At 42.3% G+C, this 16,617-nt stretch overlaps 1 protein-coding gene across 7 annotated transcripts in view; it reads right to left on the bottom strand.

Moving 5' to 3' along the window:
* Positions 1-3,543: 3,543 nt before the first annotated feature.
* Positions 3,544-16,617, bottom strand: part of PPP2R2C (protein phosphatase 2 regulatory subunit Bgamma) — a 209,478-nt gene continuing 196,404 nt past the window's right edge. For all 7 annotated transcript variants that reach the window (XM_048305270.1, XM_048305269.1, XM_048305271.1 and 4 more), the window contains 2 exons: positions 16,391-16,482; positions 3,544-6,413 (listed from right to left, as the gene is read on the bottom strand). In XM_048305270.1, the coding sequence (XP_048161227.1) occupies positions 6,122-6,413; positions 16,391-16,482 (384 nt within the window). In that variant the 3' untranslated portion in view covers positions 3,544-6,121. The remainder of the gene's footprint in view (positions 6,414-16,390; positions 16,483-16,617) is intronic.

Raw genomic sequence — 16,617 nt, 5'->3', positions numbered from 1 at the left:
TCAAGTATTTTTAAAGGAATCCTTATAAAATATGTGGAGGAAGGTGGTATAAAATAGTGCAGCTTATCTCTCATTTCATGCTAAAGTAAGTCTTTACCTGAGAGGGTTGCAGAGAATATTTTGAACACGTTGACAGAGCACAATTGGTGCAGCAACATCTCTCTGAGTTTGCAGATCAATAGCTGTGAGAAACAGAGAGTGCAGCTGTTCATCCTGGAAAGGTGTTAGAAGAGATGTAAGATGATGATAATTGAACCAGCAGTGTTCTCCTCCCCACTGCCACAAGGCAGTCCAAGATGTGCATAAATTTACTGTGAGCATCACCTCCTGTATTGCAAATAGAGCACAATGATAGGATCTCTCCTATCTGTGGGAAACCTCTGCTGCTTTCTGCACCTTCCCACTAAGGTGAGGAGGAGCCTGGTCCAGAGCACCTTGCAGAGCTGCTGAGGGTGTTCAAGCCTCACCAAAGGGAAATGAAACCAAGAACCCGCCAGAGCTGCGGTGTTGGCACAAGGTATCGACAGTGGGCTGTCACTGCTGTCTTGCTTGGGCAGCATTTATATTACAGGTATAGAATGGAGGAATATCAACCTCTTTTCTCCCAATCTGACACTCAAATCCCAACCTAATTTACTTATCTTTTTTATAATTTACAGCGATCCCCCCCCCCCCCCAATTGTTTCTCCTGTTTGAGAAATGATGATATGATGATGAAGTCAAAGAAGGTGATGATGGGGTTTCTGGAGTTCTCTAAGTACTCTTCTCCTTGCAGCACAGCCATATTGCCATATTCACATGCCTATTGCCAGCTGAGGAATTTGGTCCTGTATTTAAAGCTGATCTGCTTGGATCGGGCCATTGCACAGGACATGCACGTTAGTAGTATGATTAGTACTAATTTTAAAACAAGGAGTAGCTGTCCAGAACACTCCCTGCATACTTTAATCAAGTCACTGCTGTAGGGTTTATTTGTTTGAGCAGCCATATTACAAAAAGAATGTCTAGTGTTGTCATGACACTTGAAATAACTGTTTAATGGAATTGTTGGTTTAAGGATCTTGTCCTACTCATTGACTGCCTCAACTGGCAAATGGCAAGACAAGTAATTAGCTATACCCTGCCTGGCTGATCCATACTCACAGCAGCTTTCAGAGCTGAGGGAACTGAGGAGTTTACTCAGCCAGTGCTCCACGAAAAATGCTTTGTACCATGGGCCAGATTTATGATCTACAACTGCCTGAAGAGTTGTGTTCACTTTCACGTGTAAAAGTTTGATCCTCATCCAACTTGAGTGAGAAGGAAAATAAAATTTCACTGCTAAGAAATGCTTTTTCATGGTGCACTCTGAGAGCACACCTTTCCAGAGCTGGCCTGTACAGAATATCCAGACCATTTAATGGCTTCACAGAGACTAAGAAACATACCCTGTCCCTATAAAATTAGGCCTATTCCAGTAATCCTGGTTCTGCCACATGAGCAAGGTGACTTCATACTCTACGTTTAGACTCAATGCAATTTGCTGACAAGACTGCAAATGGAAAATAATTCCTATTGGGAGTGGGAGCAAATTGATAATAACGTTACTGAAAATTTGATACAAACGATCCTTCTACTTGCCCTCCCATCAGGGGCAACCAAAGGTTCCAGCCAAAGGCTCCAAATGTTTAAAGCAGGACGACTTGCTGGCAGCAAACAGCAGAACCAGGTGGGTCACACCAGTATCTCCTCCAAGCCACAAAGGGTTAAATTGCCGTATTTAGCTACTAAGTATGCGTGTGAAAATTTCAAAAGCATGCAAGTGAGCCATCTGGCTTCTGCTCCTTCTGGGTATTGGGGGATGAAAAGGAAAACTGGAAAGGTAAATAGTGTATTGCTTGATGTGTTGATTTTCAGCTGAGATTTCTCTCTTCAGTGCCTAGTCATATTTGTCCATCTAAATGAGTGGGATTGACTGTGTCTTCCCAAAAAGGGGTGAAAAAAATTAGCATGTAAGCTCTGGGGGAACTGTGCAAAGCCACATTCTGCCTCATGTAACAGCTGAGGCAAATTTATTCTGGACTGCGCCCAGAGAAAGGCCTCAGCCTCTCAGTGTGTAACTCATGTGTAGGGATGGCAGGAGGCCTCTCACCCTGGGCACAAGCTGGATCATCTGCCTGGGACTGAGATTCCAGAGAGCTGCCCCAGACCTGGGGCAAGCGTCATGATCATCACGGAGAGTCAGGCATCAGCTCGGACTGGAAAGAGAATGGTTTCCTACCTTAAGTGTGTGTGCCAAGCCAGCAATTTTTTGGTTATTTATTTCTGTATTATAACTATATTTTATTTTTCCCTGTGGTAGAGATAGAGTATGGTGGCAGAAAGCAGGATGCTGCTCTGCTGGTAGCCCTCTGGTTTGTCACCTGGGCCAGTATTCGTCTCATTTGGGAGGCCAGGCCTGGCCACATCCCTGGTGTGCTCCCACAGTTGGAAGGTCTCAAACCTGGCCAGTGATGACACTGTTGGAAAATATACCAAGTTTACAACTTATTTTATAACTTTAGCCAGTTTTCACAGAATCACAGAATGAACTAGGTTGGAAAAGACTTTTGATACCATTGAGTCCAACCTGTGTTTGCCTTTGCCCCCAGGGAAATTTCCAGGGCATTGTTCCACCAGGCGAAGGCCTGATGAGCTTAATATCTCAACAGACTGGAAGTAGCCCAAAAGATACCCAAAGTGATAACGACCATCAGCAGAACATCAGCGGCCATCAGCAAACATCAAGGAACACCTACGCCAGACACTGGCCCCTGGCATGGTTGGAGACACCTGGTCCGGAAAAGACTGATAAGGAAATCAGGGATCGAGGACCTAATTAACATCAGAGGCCAAGAAATCCAGATCCAGTAGGAAACCAAATACTAGTAAATACATAACCTGGAACCAATGAACATTGAACCAGTGAATCTCTATGGGTTTTGACTGTATAAAGTTTGTGAAAAATCTGGTAAAATTCATGTGTCATGGAATGATCTTCTCTGCACACCCGGGCTATGTGTGGATGAAATTATTTCTGTTGTACATCCTGGCCAGAACAACATCCTGGCCAGAAATAAAGTAATGCCTTGATTCTCTAACACCAAAAATGTTGTTGGAGGGTTTTTGTCTTTCCTGCAGTTTCAGTGACAACACCAATGCCATTTTTTTTACCTGTGACTTTGTGTGTCAATTCACACTGCATAGCTCTGATTCCAGCTGTAGGAGACTGAGACTCAAGCCTCCTAAAGACCAGCTTGGGCTATGAGCAGAAGAAAAAGCTGGTCCCGGGACTGAAACTAAAGCATGTCTCCAGCTCTGCTACAGCTGCCCACACTTCATCATGCAACACCCTAATCCCACTCATGGCATGGTGTTCCCTCCTCCACCTGCCACAACACTTGAAGTTCCCACAGTAGCTTGCCCTCCAAGTCTGATCCCTGTGACTCTTCCTCCTCCGTAAAAGGAGCTAAAACAGCTCTTTCTTGCCTAGCTTAAAAATAAGCGGTGCCTTGAAGTAATCTATTTATGCCTTGTTTTGGTTGTAGTTTTATTGAAAAAGCTGGTATTAACATATTTATATTTTTATTCAACAACAGTTAGCTAATTTGTGCAACACAAAAAATGCAGCCATGAACAACAGCTTTCAAAACAATCAGATTTACCAACTTTACCATCACTTACTCTACACCACTGAAAGCTCAAACTAAAAAGAGAAATAAAGTTGGAAACATTCACAATGACGATGTTAACTTTCCATACATTCAAGAAACCAGGAAACCGATCTGTTACTATGATGTTAAAGACAGGAACGGAATACTGGTCTTTGAAAGGTTTCTATTTATTTCCTTTATAATCACTTCATGGTATTTTGGTTGGGTATTTAATTAGTTTTATAAAGCTCCAAAGATATATTCGTTTATTTAATTTTAACATGTTATTTTTGGTACCCAAAGCTGTAACAGAGTAAGGTACTTCAAATTAAAAACGAAAAATGGTTGCATTAAGATCTGCTTTATAATAAGTTATCTACAGAATCTTACTTGAGAATGTTAAAAGCTAAATATATGTTTTACAGTACCTCTAGCTTTAAATGCCAATATAAGCTGATAGCATTTTTTTTTCTTTTTGAGCTGCAAAGATTAATGGAGGGGGCCAAAATTCAAAGAAATTGTATGACACCCTTGAAGCAGTAGTTTGGCATTAACAAGTTTTCTATACAATTTACCACACTCAAACCTTTTTACAAGGGGAAAAAAAAAAGGAAAAGGCAATTTTGTTAAATTTCATTAGAATAAATATGTACATATACTGTCCATGCCTGCTACAGCACACAGTATTTTATAAACAAACATTCTTTGTTCCCTTTAAAATCACCCCACACATTTCATACCGTATGTGTTTAGTGTGGCTGGAAACTGGTGCACATGCGTTTGTGCTTCTACACACAAAATATACAGCATTGATCTAGAAAACTTCAAAAAGACAGATTTCAGGTGTGGTATTGAATGAAATGTCATATAAAAGCTGTAGACTTTGTTTTTTAATTTCTTGTAAGCAGATTTTCACCCACCCTTCCCCCAAACCAAAATACAAAAGCATGCAGATCCCTTCAGCAGTACATTCTCCACTTACCAAGAAATCAGTGCATAATGGCTTAAAGATTTTTTTTTCTGAGGAGTTTTAATATGGGCAGATTAACAGGCCATGTGAGTTGTGCTCTTTTATTCATGGTTAGAGTAGAAATCCTTTGGGATATTAAGTTTTCTGCCAGAGCTATTAAGGGTGCAGCAGAACTTTCCTTTCCTGGATTAAGAGGACTTCCTGCCCACTGCACCGTTCCCATACCATTCCTGCATGCCCTACTTTGTGTGTACTTTCCTTTTCCATTTATATCACTAACCATAACAGAATAGAGATGGATCTAAGAGCATTTCTTTGGAGGAAGGTTTTGTTTGGTTTGGATTTTTCATGTTTCTCTGGGACTAACTTTGTCTCCCAGAAGTGGCCTCATTTAAAAGCGTTAAAATTCACTGAGCGGTCCTGCCTCTCACAGTCCCATTCTTTTCACAGTTACAGATACCAGGCATTGCCTGTATTCCCCAAAGGCCAGGATTAACATAACCATTCTGCAAACAACAAACAAGGGACTTTATCAAGTGTCTAGCAGTGATGTAACTCTGTTCCCACTCAAGCTGGTCATTGCCTTCAAGGACAGCACTTCTAGCCAAGGTTCCAGAACTCCAACCCAAACGGTAGCAGGGGTTTCTTTGTGAATTGCCAGGCTGTGTCTGACCAGCCAGGCCCTCCAGAGTGGCAATGCCAAGTTTTTTAATAGTCCTTACACAATGAAGATACTACTTATTGTTTTAAACAGAGAAAAGAGAACCATGGAGAATAAAGTCGAAATAAGCTGGCTGAGTAACTATACCAGTTTGTCACTTACTCACTTGGGAAGGTGAAGCACAAAGTAATGTGATAAATAAATAAATAAATAAGAGAGTACTGTAAAGAAGGGAATGGGATGGGTGAGATGGGGCAGGTTTTCACCAGCAGGGATTCTGCTTCTAGCTCTAACTCTCATGAGGTCCCTCCAATGTGCCACGTGCTCTAAAGGGATGTGGCTGTTCATTCTTTTAAAGAGGCTCGGCTTAATTGAAAGACAGGAAAACAGCACTGGAGAAAAAAAAGCAATCAAGAGTTTGAGGCAAAGAGCTCTAACAGTATGGTAAATGCTGTGGACTGCAAAAGCAGGAAGGGCACCAGAAAACCACAGTCCTGCAAACCACTAAGACCCTCAAAAGGATGGACAGGAGCTGAGGAGCCTCAGCCCTCCTCAGGAACACTCCCAAACTGAATCAATACCCCTGTTTATTTAAAGGAACCAATACAGACCACAGTACTGGATTTGCAGTCGTGCCTTTTACTCATACAGTTGCAGTGATGGAAAATAATTGGCTTGCCACCAATAACGATACAGGCTGAGGGATGAAAAGGATGCAACCTACAAATCCCACGACAGAAGCCACAATTTTTGTGAAGATCACATCCTTCTACAACTCTCAAGAGGCTGGTTTGTAAATATAGAGGGATATTGATAAATCTAGTGCATTTCTGAGTTCACTTTATCCTGAAATATGTACAGATTGTTTGTCGCTGCTATAGCAATGATGTTCTCGGTTGGGTGCCATGCTGTGTGCAAGATCTTCTTAGTAAAGTCCAAACTGTCAACACTGATGTCATCTTTCCTCCGTTTGCCTCCAACGCAGACCCTCCGGGGCTTAAGAATGGCTCGTGGTTTACTGCTCTCCCGGGAAGCCTCCAAGGTAACATCCCGCTTGGTGTTGCGGTCAAACATTCGAAAAAAGTTGTTATACGCACCTGTCATTATCACACTGCAGAGAGACAGACAGAAAGCGACAACAAAGGCAGTTAAACAGCAGCTTGTGCAAAGTCTACCAACATGGCTGGATCAGGACAGCTGAGTTTAACCTTAGGGTTTCAGACAGGAAAGAATAAGAAAAAAACAGGGGTTTTCCCAGTACTCCCCAGAATTAATGGTTTTCTTCTACCAATGCCTTCCCCTTCCATATTATTCAATGAAAATTACAGTTACCCCCAATAATGACCACTCCTTGACATCATGATAATCACATCATAAGATAATACAAGCAACATGTTTTAATAAGTCATTTTTAATTACCCTCCAGCTTTTTATGAGTGCTTAAGGATCATATATTTCAGGCTTTTTCCCTTTCTCTGGAGCTTTACCTTTAATAACAGCTGAGTTTTACCATGATTCCAGAAATAGTCTAAAAAAATTCCTACGTATTTCAAATCTTTTGATACAACAGTAAGGTTTAGTAAATAATTATATATTTTAAAGAATATTTTGAAGAAGGGTGTTTTGAAAGGTTCTGAAAAATCACATTGAGTTTGCACATGTAAATTCTTTCCAGATTAAACTCTTTCCCTTGCTGAAGCCACAGACCTTGCAAGTCCAGACATCACTAAAATTTGTATCTACAATGCTTCTTAGAAATAAACACACTGGTGTCAGGATTCTGGCATCTCTTATATAAAGTTTGAATGAAACATCAAGTCAGGATATATTTCTGGGTCTGGGAGAAGGGGACAGAAAACATACCTCGATCTGTATAAAAATTACCTCATTAATCAGCTTGCAGTTTGAAATAATGGATTGTCAGTTGCTTCATTCCCCTAGTCCCTAGGGGAGGATATTTTGTCACTAACTTTAATGAATTCAGGATTTCATCCATGGCCCTCAGGTTATTGGATTAGCATAATCATGGATTTCAGAGCCTTGTTTGAAAGCTCATCCTCTGTGAACTTTTTCCATATGTGAAACTAGGGCCATTCTCTACTCTCCTATCTCAGCCCCAGGATGGTTTTGTTCTGAATTTCCATTCTGTAAGAGGGAATCCACCCCAAATGGTCAGGTCTCCACAGAAAAAGCTGTACAGTTTTAAGACTCAGGCAATCAGGAACTATTTGCCTTTCTAATAGAGCCCAAAAGAATTTGACGTGTGTGGCATTAATAAACAAACCTCCATCTCAAATGACAGCTGCTTTCACACTTTACTGTTAGGGGGGAGGAAACTGTGTTGAGCAGCAGACTGGCCACGGAAACATGGAGCATATGGGAGAATATGGGAGAACTCACAGGCATAAGCCATACTCTCCACCATACAGACAGACACTCACTAGCTGATTAGAAGCTCCTGGATTCAGGAGTGCCTTACAGTGTGTGCACAGCCTCCAGCCAGCGCTGTCTTGATCTCATTTGGGGCCATTAGGAGCGACTGTAATACAAATGAATGATACACGGGGAAAGCACAAATGTGAGCTGTGCCCCTCACTGCTGCGGCTACAGCTGGGGACTGAGAGCAGCGCAGGCTCTAGAGCTGCTGCAGGGTTAACTGGAGTGGGTGAGCTGGGTTTGTACACTGGGAATCAATCACCCAGATCCACCCTGCTTCCATGTCTGCTGACTGCAGTCGGATGGCAGCTGGTAGCACACTGAGCTCTGCGCAGCTCCTGACGTGCCAAAGGGAACTGCTGCGAACCAGACGGCGCGGCACAGAGACCCAGCGCGCACTGCCCTGGGCGAGAGCTCCCCTACAGCCTTCATCTCACGGAGAGGGGCTGCTTCCTGGAGACCTGCACGAAGCTCGCTGCTGGGGGGATGCACAGGGGCACTTGTCCACACGCAGCCCCATCCAGCCCTGGCAGGGAGCTCCTTGCTGCTCTCCAGCAGTAGGACCCGCCCCTGGTTGCCTGCGGAGAGGTTTCCCTTTCACTCCGCACCCACAAAGGCCTGGCGCAATCCTGCCTAGCAAGGCACAAGTTAACAACCTCACAAGTTAAAAAATAGGAGTCAGTGTGACAGCTTGATAAAATGTATCCCAGAAGCCGCAGAAAGCCTATTGATCAAGATTAGTGCCCATTTCAGAAATTGAATCAACAGCAGTAAATCAAATGTTTCATTCCTTCCAAATCACCATGTCTTGTCATTACAGCTCCTTCTGTAATGGTTATTTGCAACATGAAAAAGTTGAGGTTATTTCATATCTCAGCACTAACATACACAATTTGTGATGCAAACAGTCCAGCTGTATATTTTCTCCCAGGCAAAATTTTGAAACAGGTTCATAGTGCAGGGGCACCTCTGTGCCATGGGCTGCAGAGCTGTGGCTCCCAGGGGAAAGAGGAGCATCCCCCCTAATGGAGGCAGGAACTGTCAAGGAAGCAGTTTTCACGCTGGCAGAGTACCAGTGCACCAAATGCAGAGAGAGGTGTTTGTTAAGGATCTTATTTTAGAAGATTTTGCTTGCAGTAAAACTGCCTTTACAGTCCATTTGCTTTTTAATTTCTTGAACTCTTGCATATTTTTTAAAGTCTTTCTTCAGTTGGATTTACTGCAGTTTTTTTTTTTAACATATGTGGATGACTACTTTTCATGCTGGCCCTATTTTTCTGCAGTTTAATGGCTCAGTAAAAACCAGCATTATGTAAATGAGAAAGTGCCCATTCTTGTTCAAGGTCACAAACACAGATGGATTATAACCTTACCTGCTGCTTAAAGTAATAAAAGAGAGTAGAAACTAGATGTAATCCTGCAATTTTTTTCTGTTCAGGAAAATACAATGTGCAATAGTGGAGTCCATGCGATAAGGAGATTTTTTTTTTTATAAATAGTAGAATATAAATTACAGCTCAATATAGGAGGAGTCTGTTCTGTATTCCCAGACACTGCTCTGCACAGCAGTGTTATGATAAGGGCTTGCACAAAACCCTTGCAAGAGAGGCTGTTCCAAGAAACCAAAGCCCTTCATCCAAAACAGCCCACACTACTTCATAGGTGTGTAAGGCAGCAGCCCAGGAAAGCTGTGTCTAACCACCTTGAATTTTCTTTAGAAGGCAGGTTTACAAGTTGTGCTACACAAGGTCAGAGGTACCATCATCTCTGTCATGCAGCGGTATTTAGGACGCAGAACACGCTCCAGTGCACCCCGAGGAGCAGTGTACTGATAGCTCAGGCTGGAGCAAAGCTTCAGCCTGACTGCATCAGCTCAAACCACCACAGCTACAGGCAGCATGATCACAAAAATCCCCAAACAACACCACACCCCACCCTGCCAAACCAACCAAACAAAAAAGCAGGGAAAAAACCCAATGGCTGCAGCATGACTACCACTACTACATTTCACCCTCTTCAGCCCAGCCAGTGCTCTGGAAGGAGAGACAACACCCCATACCTGCAGGCCCCTGCATTTGCACAGTCCCTCATTAACCCTCCTGCGCTGCCCCAGGCAGGGAACACATTTTCCTCTCCAAGCGGGGCTGCTCTGCAGAGCACCCGGAGTATTCTCTGCTACCTCTGTTCAAGCTGCTCCAAGCAAGGTCCGGACAATTCTTCAGGTATGTGTGTTTGGAGTGACAACCCAGAATTTCCTCCTGCCTGCACTGACACTGGGCATGCTTGCTTATCAATGATGTGATCTGAGGCATCTCACTGCCAAACTTCAGTCCTCATGCAGGGTCGCAGTGACCCAGTCTTACCCCTCCTTTTTCTGTAACAACAATGCCAAATGTATTATTACAGAAGGTAAAAGGGGAAAGGGAAAACTCCAGTGCAGACCAATCCCTACTTTGATTGACTTTTCATTCTCTCCCTAGTTACCATTCTGTTCTCTTTTTCCCTTTCTTCCCCTCCAATTCTGACTCTGGCCTTTACCACGCTTTCCAGATAGGTTTCCCTTTCCCCTTCTCTTCCTCTCCTCTTTTTTCATTTCCATCTATCCTGCTCTACAATTAAAAAAAACCCCCACCTTATCTACTTCTCTCTTCCTTTTCCCACCCCTCTCATGTCTTTGTTTTACTCCTGTAAGTCTCACTGCTCACCCTTTCTTGGTGATCTCCCCCAGCCCTCCAGTCTTGCAGACAACTTGCTTGGCTGTCCAGGTGTTTTAGCTTGCATCCCCCCCACCCCCCCCACCTTCTTTGGGCTGAAGGCTGGGGAAACAGCAAATCCCTAAGAACCAAAGCTCATTTAGGCAGGAGACGTGGTTTCCAAATCAGCAGAACATTAACTGTACATCTCCCATTCAGCTGAGGCTCCTTTACATTGTGCCATGTTGATCTGGTAGCCAGCAATAATTCAGGTAGGGTTGTTTTTCCTAAAAGTAAATTTTCAATCTGTAAAATTGTCTGAAATAGAGGATTTGAGAGAAGAAATTTACTCCTGCTTGCATTGTAACAGTAATACTCAAAAGGAGCAGATGTTTACCTATGGATAATGATTTTATTAAATATGACACCAGTATTGTACCACTGATGTTTAATTTAGGGCCGGAGTTTTAGGGTCTACAGAAGCAACCTCTCAACTACTGATGGCTTTGGCATCTTTAATTATCCTAATACTTTTAAACATCTGAGTCTCAATATTTTGGTTTTGGTAGTGACTCTGTTAAATGAAATGCTTCAGCATGGGGTTTTCCCCTCTAAAAAGTTCTGCTTCTCTTGGGTGGTCATCAAATTCTCTACTTCACCAACCTCAAAGGCATCTGAATAGGATTTTCACCATTTTACTAACCAGCAATGAGATATTCCACAACAATTTTTAGGCAATGACATTTCATCAAACATGTCAGTCACTAAGAATTGGCATATCTCTGTATTTCTCAGATCCGTTATTCCCATACTTCAAGTCAATCTCTTAAATGTTATCCATGTTGCAGCCATCCCTGCACACAACAGCCTTTATCAAAATTGCTCCATTCAGCTGCATTCTTGGATGTCAGGGACTGCCCTGAATATTTGGGGATATCAGCTGGAATTAAGGTTTTTAAGGCTGGCTTAAAAACCAAACCAATACTTGCTCCACACTGTTTTATGTTGTTTTTCTTGTTTAGTTTGTTGTTTTGGTTTTTTTTTTAAACTCTGATAATTTTTGGGCTAGCTCTGGCCCAGATTAGTCTTCCTAGATGCATAGAAGCTTTTACTCACCTGCAGATTTCTACTGTCTGGAGAAATTCAGCTCGTATCATAGTTCCCCTCCTTCACTGCTGCTGACGAGACCATGGAAGCCATGGGATGGTGTGACAGGACTAAGAGCAGGGCTCGGCAGGGCTTCAAGGACTCGAACACACCAGGCTTAAGGGTGACAGAGAAACCAAACCAGCCCAGCTGCCCTGCCCCTCAGCACAGAAGTGGCAGCAGAACATCATTCCCTGGGGCAAGAGAGGCAGGGCTTGGACTTCGAAGGTGTGAGGGGAGGAGACTCAGAGAGCAGCTCCCACCAGAGCCTGCCCCCACATTTGCAAATCTCATCAAAGATGTCCCTCAAGGCACCCAGCATGAAAAGAGAGCTTTTCTTTGAGCTGAAACTGTCTCCCAATTATATTTTGAGCCCCTAAATTTTCAGTATTTCACTGCCATGTGTACCAGTGCAGAAGAGGACATCTGCAGCCTCCTAGGATTAACACGTAAGGTCCACCAGATCAGGTTTCATGACAAGCTGATCCAATAAAAAAAAGGGTCAGTTCCAGAAAAACTCCTAAACAACATTTTTCATAGGAATAAAAAAAAAGATTAATTATAACAAAGGGAAAGGAAGAAGTACTGTTGCAAGCAATGAGGACCTCCTGAAATACCGGGAAATTTTCCTGTATGCTGGGCTGTGTAAAGTCTGACTGACTCCCCATCACAAAGAAGGAATTTATTTAAACTTCCTGGGGAAAAGGCTGCTGGAAAAACTTGAGACACAGGATTCAGGGTTGTGGCATCCTGGTACAGCTGGCTGGTATAAGACTGGGAGGAAGAACAAGGGATCCCCAAGTACTTCCAAGCTAGTATTTGACATGCCAAGCTTTGAGAACAAAATGATGTCTTCTAGCTCTCCAGCATGGAGTGTGCTGCCAGACAGGAATAGACTCTTAACATCTCATCCAATGGGATCTGCCAGTTCTGCCCAATTAGAGTGAAGGCTGATGGATATTCAGGGGGATGAATGACAGTTCAGTAGGACAGGACTGACTGAACAGTTGTATGTGGCTTCACTCATCTGCTTGCAGCATATCACTTATCATGGCAGTATTTAGAAGTCTCCCTGGCAGGGGTCCTATACACCCATTCATTTGAAATCTTAAAAAAAAAAATAGTTAACTAAGGTATTCACTTGCTATCATGTAGAATTTGTTCTTTTTTTCCTTTCTTTTTTTTTTTCTGGCTTCTTTACCTTACAAAAGGCTACAGAAGTGCTTATTTTTTAAGATAAAACTGAAAGCTGTTGACAGTGGGAAGGAAACAGTGTCCTCCAGGTTATTATTAAAATACCTGACTTGGGATGTGAACAGAAGAGCTAAATGAAATTGCTGTGTAAGTAGAGCTCACCTATTCTACCTAGTCATGTAAAGATGTATATACAATAAAGATAGCATCATTTTTGTGTAATATATTCAACTACAGATAATACGTGCTCATCTGGATGAATTAGTATAAGGCCCCTGCTTGGCTCCCTCCCCTGACCACTGTTGTTGCCAAAGTACATAGTGATTAATGTGCCCTTCAGCAAATGAGATCAGCTCTGTCTGATTGTATTAGTTCCTGTTCATTGGAGTAACTGAGCATCAATCACGTTCTAATCAGAGCTCACGTATGTTGATTATTTTTGTGAACAGCCTCACCATCAGGTTCTATGATAGCCTAGATTAACTTCTTAGTAATGACAAAACTTAATAAGAAGTATTTTCACCTAAATAATAAACACACTTTCATTTTTAACTGAACAATCCTGTCACTACAAATTGTCGTTACAGCTTTCAAGTCTTGCAAAAGATAAAAATAATATGTTTAGAACTGCAGTTATTACTGTTATGTAGATGGATTAATAATCTAAGTACTGCAGCATCTCTTCTGAGTACAACTGTCAATATGCAATTTTTACCTTTAGTAATAGTCCTTTTTAAAAAACTGCATACTGAAAGACTCAAATTAAGTGACCTTACTGTTCAAATGAACTGTTTTTAAGGGGTACTGGTACCTAAATATTATTTAAACTGTGATCTACCAATAAAAAGATATTCTAGTAATGTGTAGCAATACTTGTCATACTCATAAGCAAGGAGCTCAGAGGAGCAAATCAAAAGATGAGCATCAGTTCTGATACATTTGACTCTTAAAAAGAAACAACTAAATTAAAGAGAGCTCTTTTCTTTTGTCAAATGTTTCCAGCTCCTCTACTCAAGAGTTTTTTACAGTCAAGAGTAGCCCATTGTGTTTAGTGACAGGTTTGGTAATTGTGCATGACTAATAACGCCTCAGTGTCTGGGCAGTACAATAAATGAAGCCCTCACAATCTAATGTTCCCAGTTAATAATTACTCCCTGCATTGATCTTTCTGATCTGTCAAGTAGGAATGAAAATATTACGCTCACTTTAAACCCTGATATTGAACAAGAATTCCATTATTACCAGGCAACTACCCAGAGAGCAGTCTTACCACACTAATGAGGACAGCAGCACTTCATCTGGCCAGAGGAGAGAGACTCTAGGCCTGGGAGTAAGTGGCTGCCCATCCTGCACAATGCACTAGGAATTCCCATCAAGGATAAGCAAAATTGTTTGAAAATACCTGAAAAGTTCTGGATCTTTTTCAAAGTTTCACAATATCTACATGATTTGAATGCACTGTTGTTCTGTGCCAGACTTAGGCAGGAATCAGCACTGTGTTTTCCAATAAATGCTTTAAATTTTGAATTTCTAATAGTGCCAAACTCAAGCAGTAACCACACTGAGAAAACCCTCTGCTAAAACACCCATTCATGTATGGGTTTGGGAGTTTCAGAGAAAAGTCCCAAAACTTGGATTTTCCCCTAAACTTTCTGTGAGTCATTCCCAATCTTTGACCATACCAAAGCCACAACAGCTGGTGCCCAAGTTACAATGACAGCAATCTGGGAAGTATTTTGCTGAGTGTGGTCCACCTATGTAATTTTGAACGGCCAGCAGTTGGTATCACAGGGGATACTCAATGCTGAGTTAATCCTTGTCAGAAAATACATCACTCTGGCGTGCAGGCAACAGAGATAATGGAATATATATGAATTTTCATTTGCACAATGAATGATACAAGGTAAAAGTTCCATTTCTTAGCAAAGACATTGGGCAGGTAGAGGAACTGCGCAAAGGAAAGTAGTCCAAAGAAAAGGTGCCCCTTACCCAGTGTACAGCATAATATTTGATCTGCATTTGTGGAACACAGGACTTGTTCTGCACTTCCAAGTTCAGACACTTGTAATTTTAAGCGATGTTGCATATAACTGCTTTCACAGATTTCCTGAGCACCACCATCAGAACAGCTGGATTTCTTGTATCTCCGCCACTCAGGATGGGAAGACAGCTTGTCACTGTTTAGACAGGTATGAACTACCTCTAATTTCCAGGTTATAACTACCTGTTGACACTCAACATCTATTTGCTGTTGTGTCATTATCATTCACATTTACCTTAGCTAGATCTTCTTCCTCCCTACATATATCTCTTTGGTATACTTAATATAAGCAAGTAAAATCTTGGCTTCTCCTTTGCTAAGCTGATGAAAACCAGAGTCCTGGCCTCTCTTCTTCAGAGCAGCTGTCTATCTGCTCGATTAGTTCATCCACCTTAAAGATGAGGGACATGAAATGTGTAAATGCAGTCAAAGGTCTTTGAATAAGAGCCCAACATAATGTCACCACTACTTCTCTCTCTGCTGGATAGCCCAGTCTTGCCCATTCAAGGATCATATTTGCCTTTTTCACAGATGTCTCAGACTGCCTGTTTCACAGTCCAGGCCCACTGCAGGGTGGGCAGGCCTGCTTCAATACAATGAGACAGACTGTTTTTCCCAAATCAGAGGCTGAGCTGAAGGAGCAGTTCCAGGCTCAGTGCCAGACTTCTGCCTCTTGGCTCCTAGCTCTGCTGAACCAAGAGTCACTTTGTGTCACTCAATATTGGCTCCTGTGCTTTCACATGCATTTTGTAGGCTGCTAATCCCTTCCACAGTCACCTAGAATATGAATGTCCCTGGGAGTTGTTTCCAACTGATAAGATGAAGGTTTGTGCTCTTTTTTTAACTAAAATCCTTACCTTGCATTATACTCTTGGATTTTATCCATTTTTGTTGACCCAGTCCTCTTGGGAGCTCAGCCATTCCTGTCCAATATTCCTACTCCACAAAGTACTGCCACTGTTTGCCAGCATTATGGCATTAGCCCACTCTATCCTTGCTTGCACTCTCTGACTTGTGCCAGTATGTCTCATTAAAACATTCAACAAGATATTATGTCCAAGATAAAAACAAGGATCTCTCCATCAGTGCATAGGGAAAGGGACTGCTCTGATGGAGGGAGGTATCAGAAGTGCCATTTGGCAGCAGTTTGTAGAGAATCAGAGGGTGCCTGTGGCAGTCCTTCCTCACACTCATTTCCAGTAAATGAACTGAATTTCTGAGGCAGGTCATGTGCAAATACAGGATCACATAAGTTTCCTTAGTGTGTCGGTGGGATTGTGTGAGTTGGCATCATTCTTTCTAGCTTTTGCAGCCTATTTATGATTTGGGTGAAAATGGACATAATTTGAAGGGTTTTTTCCCCCAAGGCATGAGCCAAGGTTATTAAGGCATACACCATGTCTAAGGCAGTCAGAGACACAACTGCACAAACATCCAAACATCTTCTATCAACCCAAACACTGGCGTGTGATGCCGTACACTGATGTGGAAAAGAACCACGGGTAACTACTTTTGGTTTGCTCCCCATCATTGGGGGGGGTCTTTTGCTAAATGAGGACAGAAGGATGGATTGATTACCTGTCTGATCCATTCCATGCACATTCAAACTTGTCAAAGATGCAGTCGTTTTCATAGAGGGAACATAACTTGCTTCTAAGGTAATCATGGACCTGTTTTAAAGAAAATAACTGTTATTCTTGAAATCAAAGAAAATACAAAACTCCCCAACCAGCCCTTCACGTTCTGCTTTATATTCCACGTTCACTTCCAAAATATGCTGCATAGATTGGTAGCTCTGCAGAAGA

Source organism: Corvus hawaiiensis, chromosome 5 (genome assembly GCF_020740725.1).
Source record: "Corvus hawaiiensis isolate bCorHaw1 chromosome 5, bCorHaw1.pri.cur, whole genome shotgun sequence".
In the NCBI taxonomy this organism is placed as follows: domain Eukaryota; kingdom Metazoa; phylum Chordata; class Aves; order Passeriformes; family Corvidae; genus Corvus; species Corvus hawaiiensis.
Note: the sequence above shows the minus strand (reverse complement) of the source record. Positions and strands in the feature narration are given on the sequence as shown.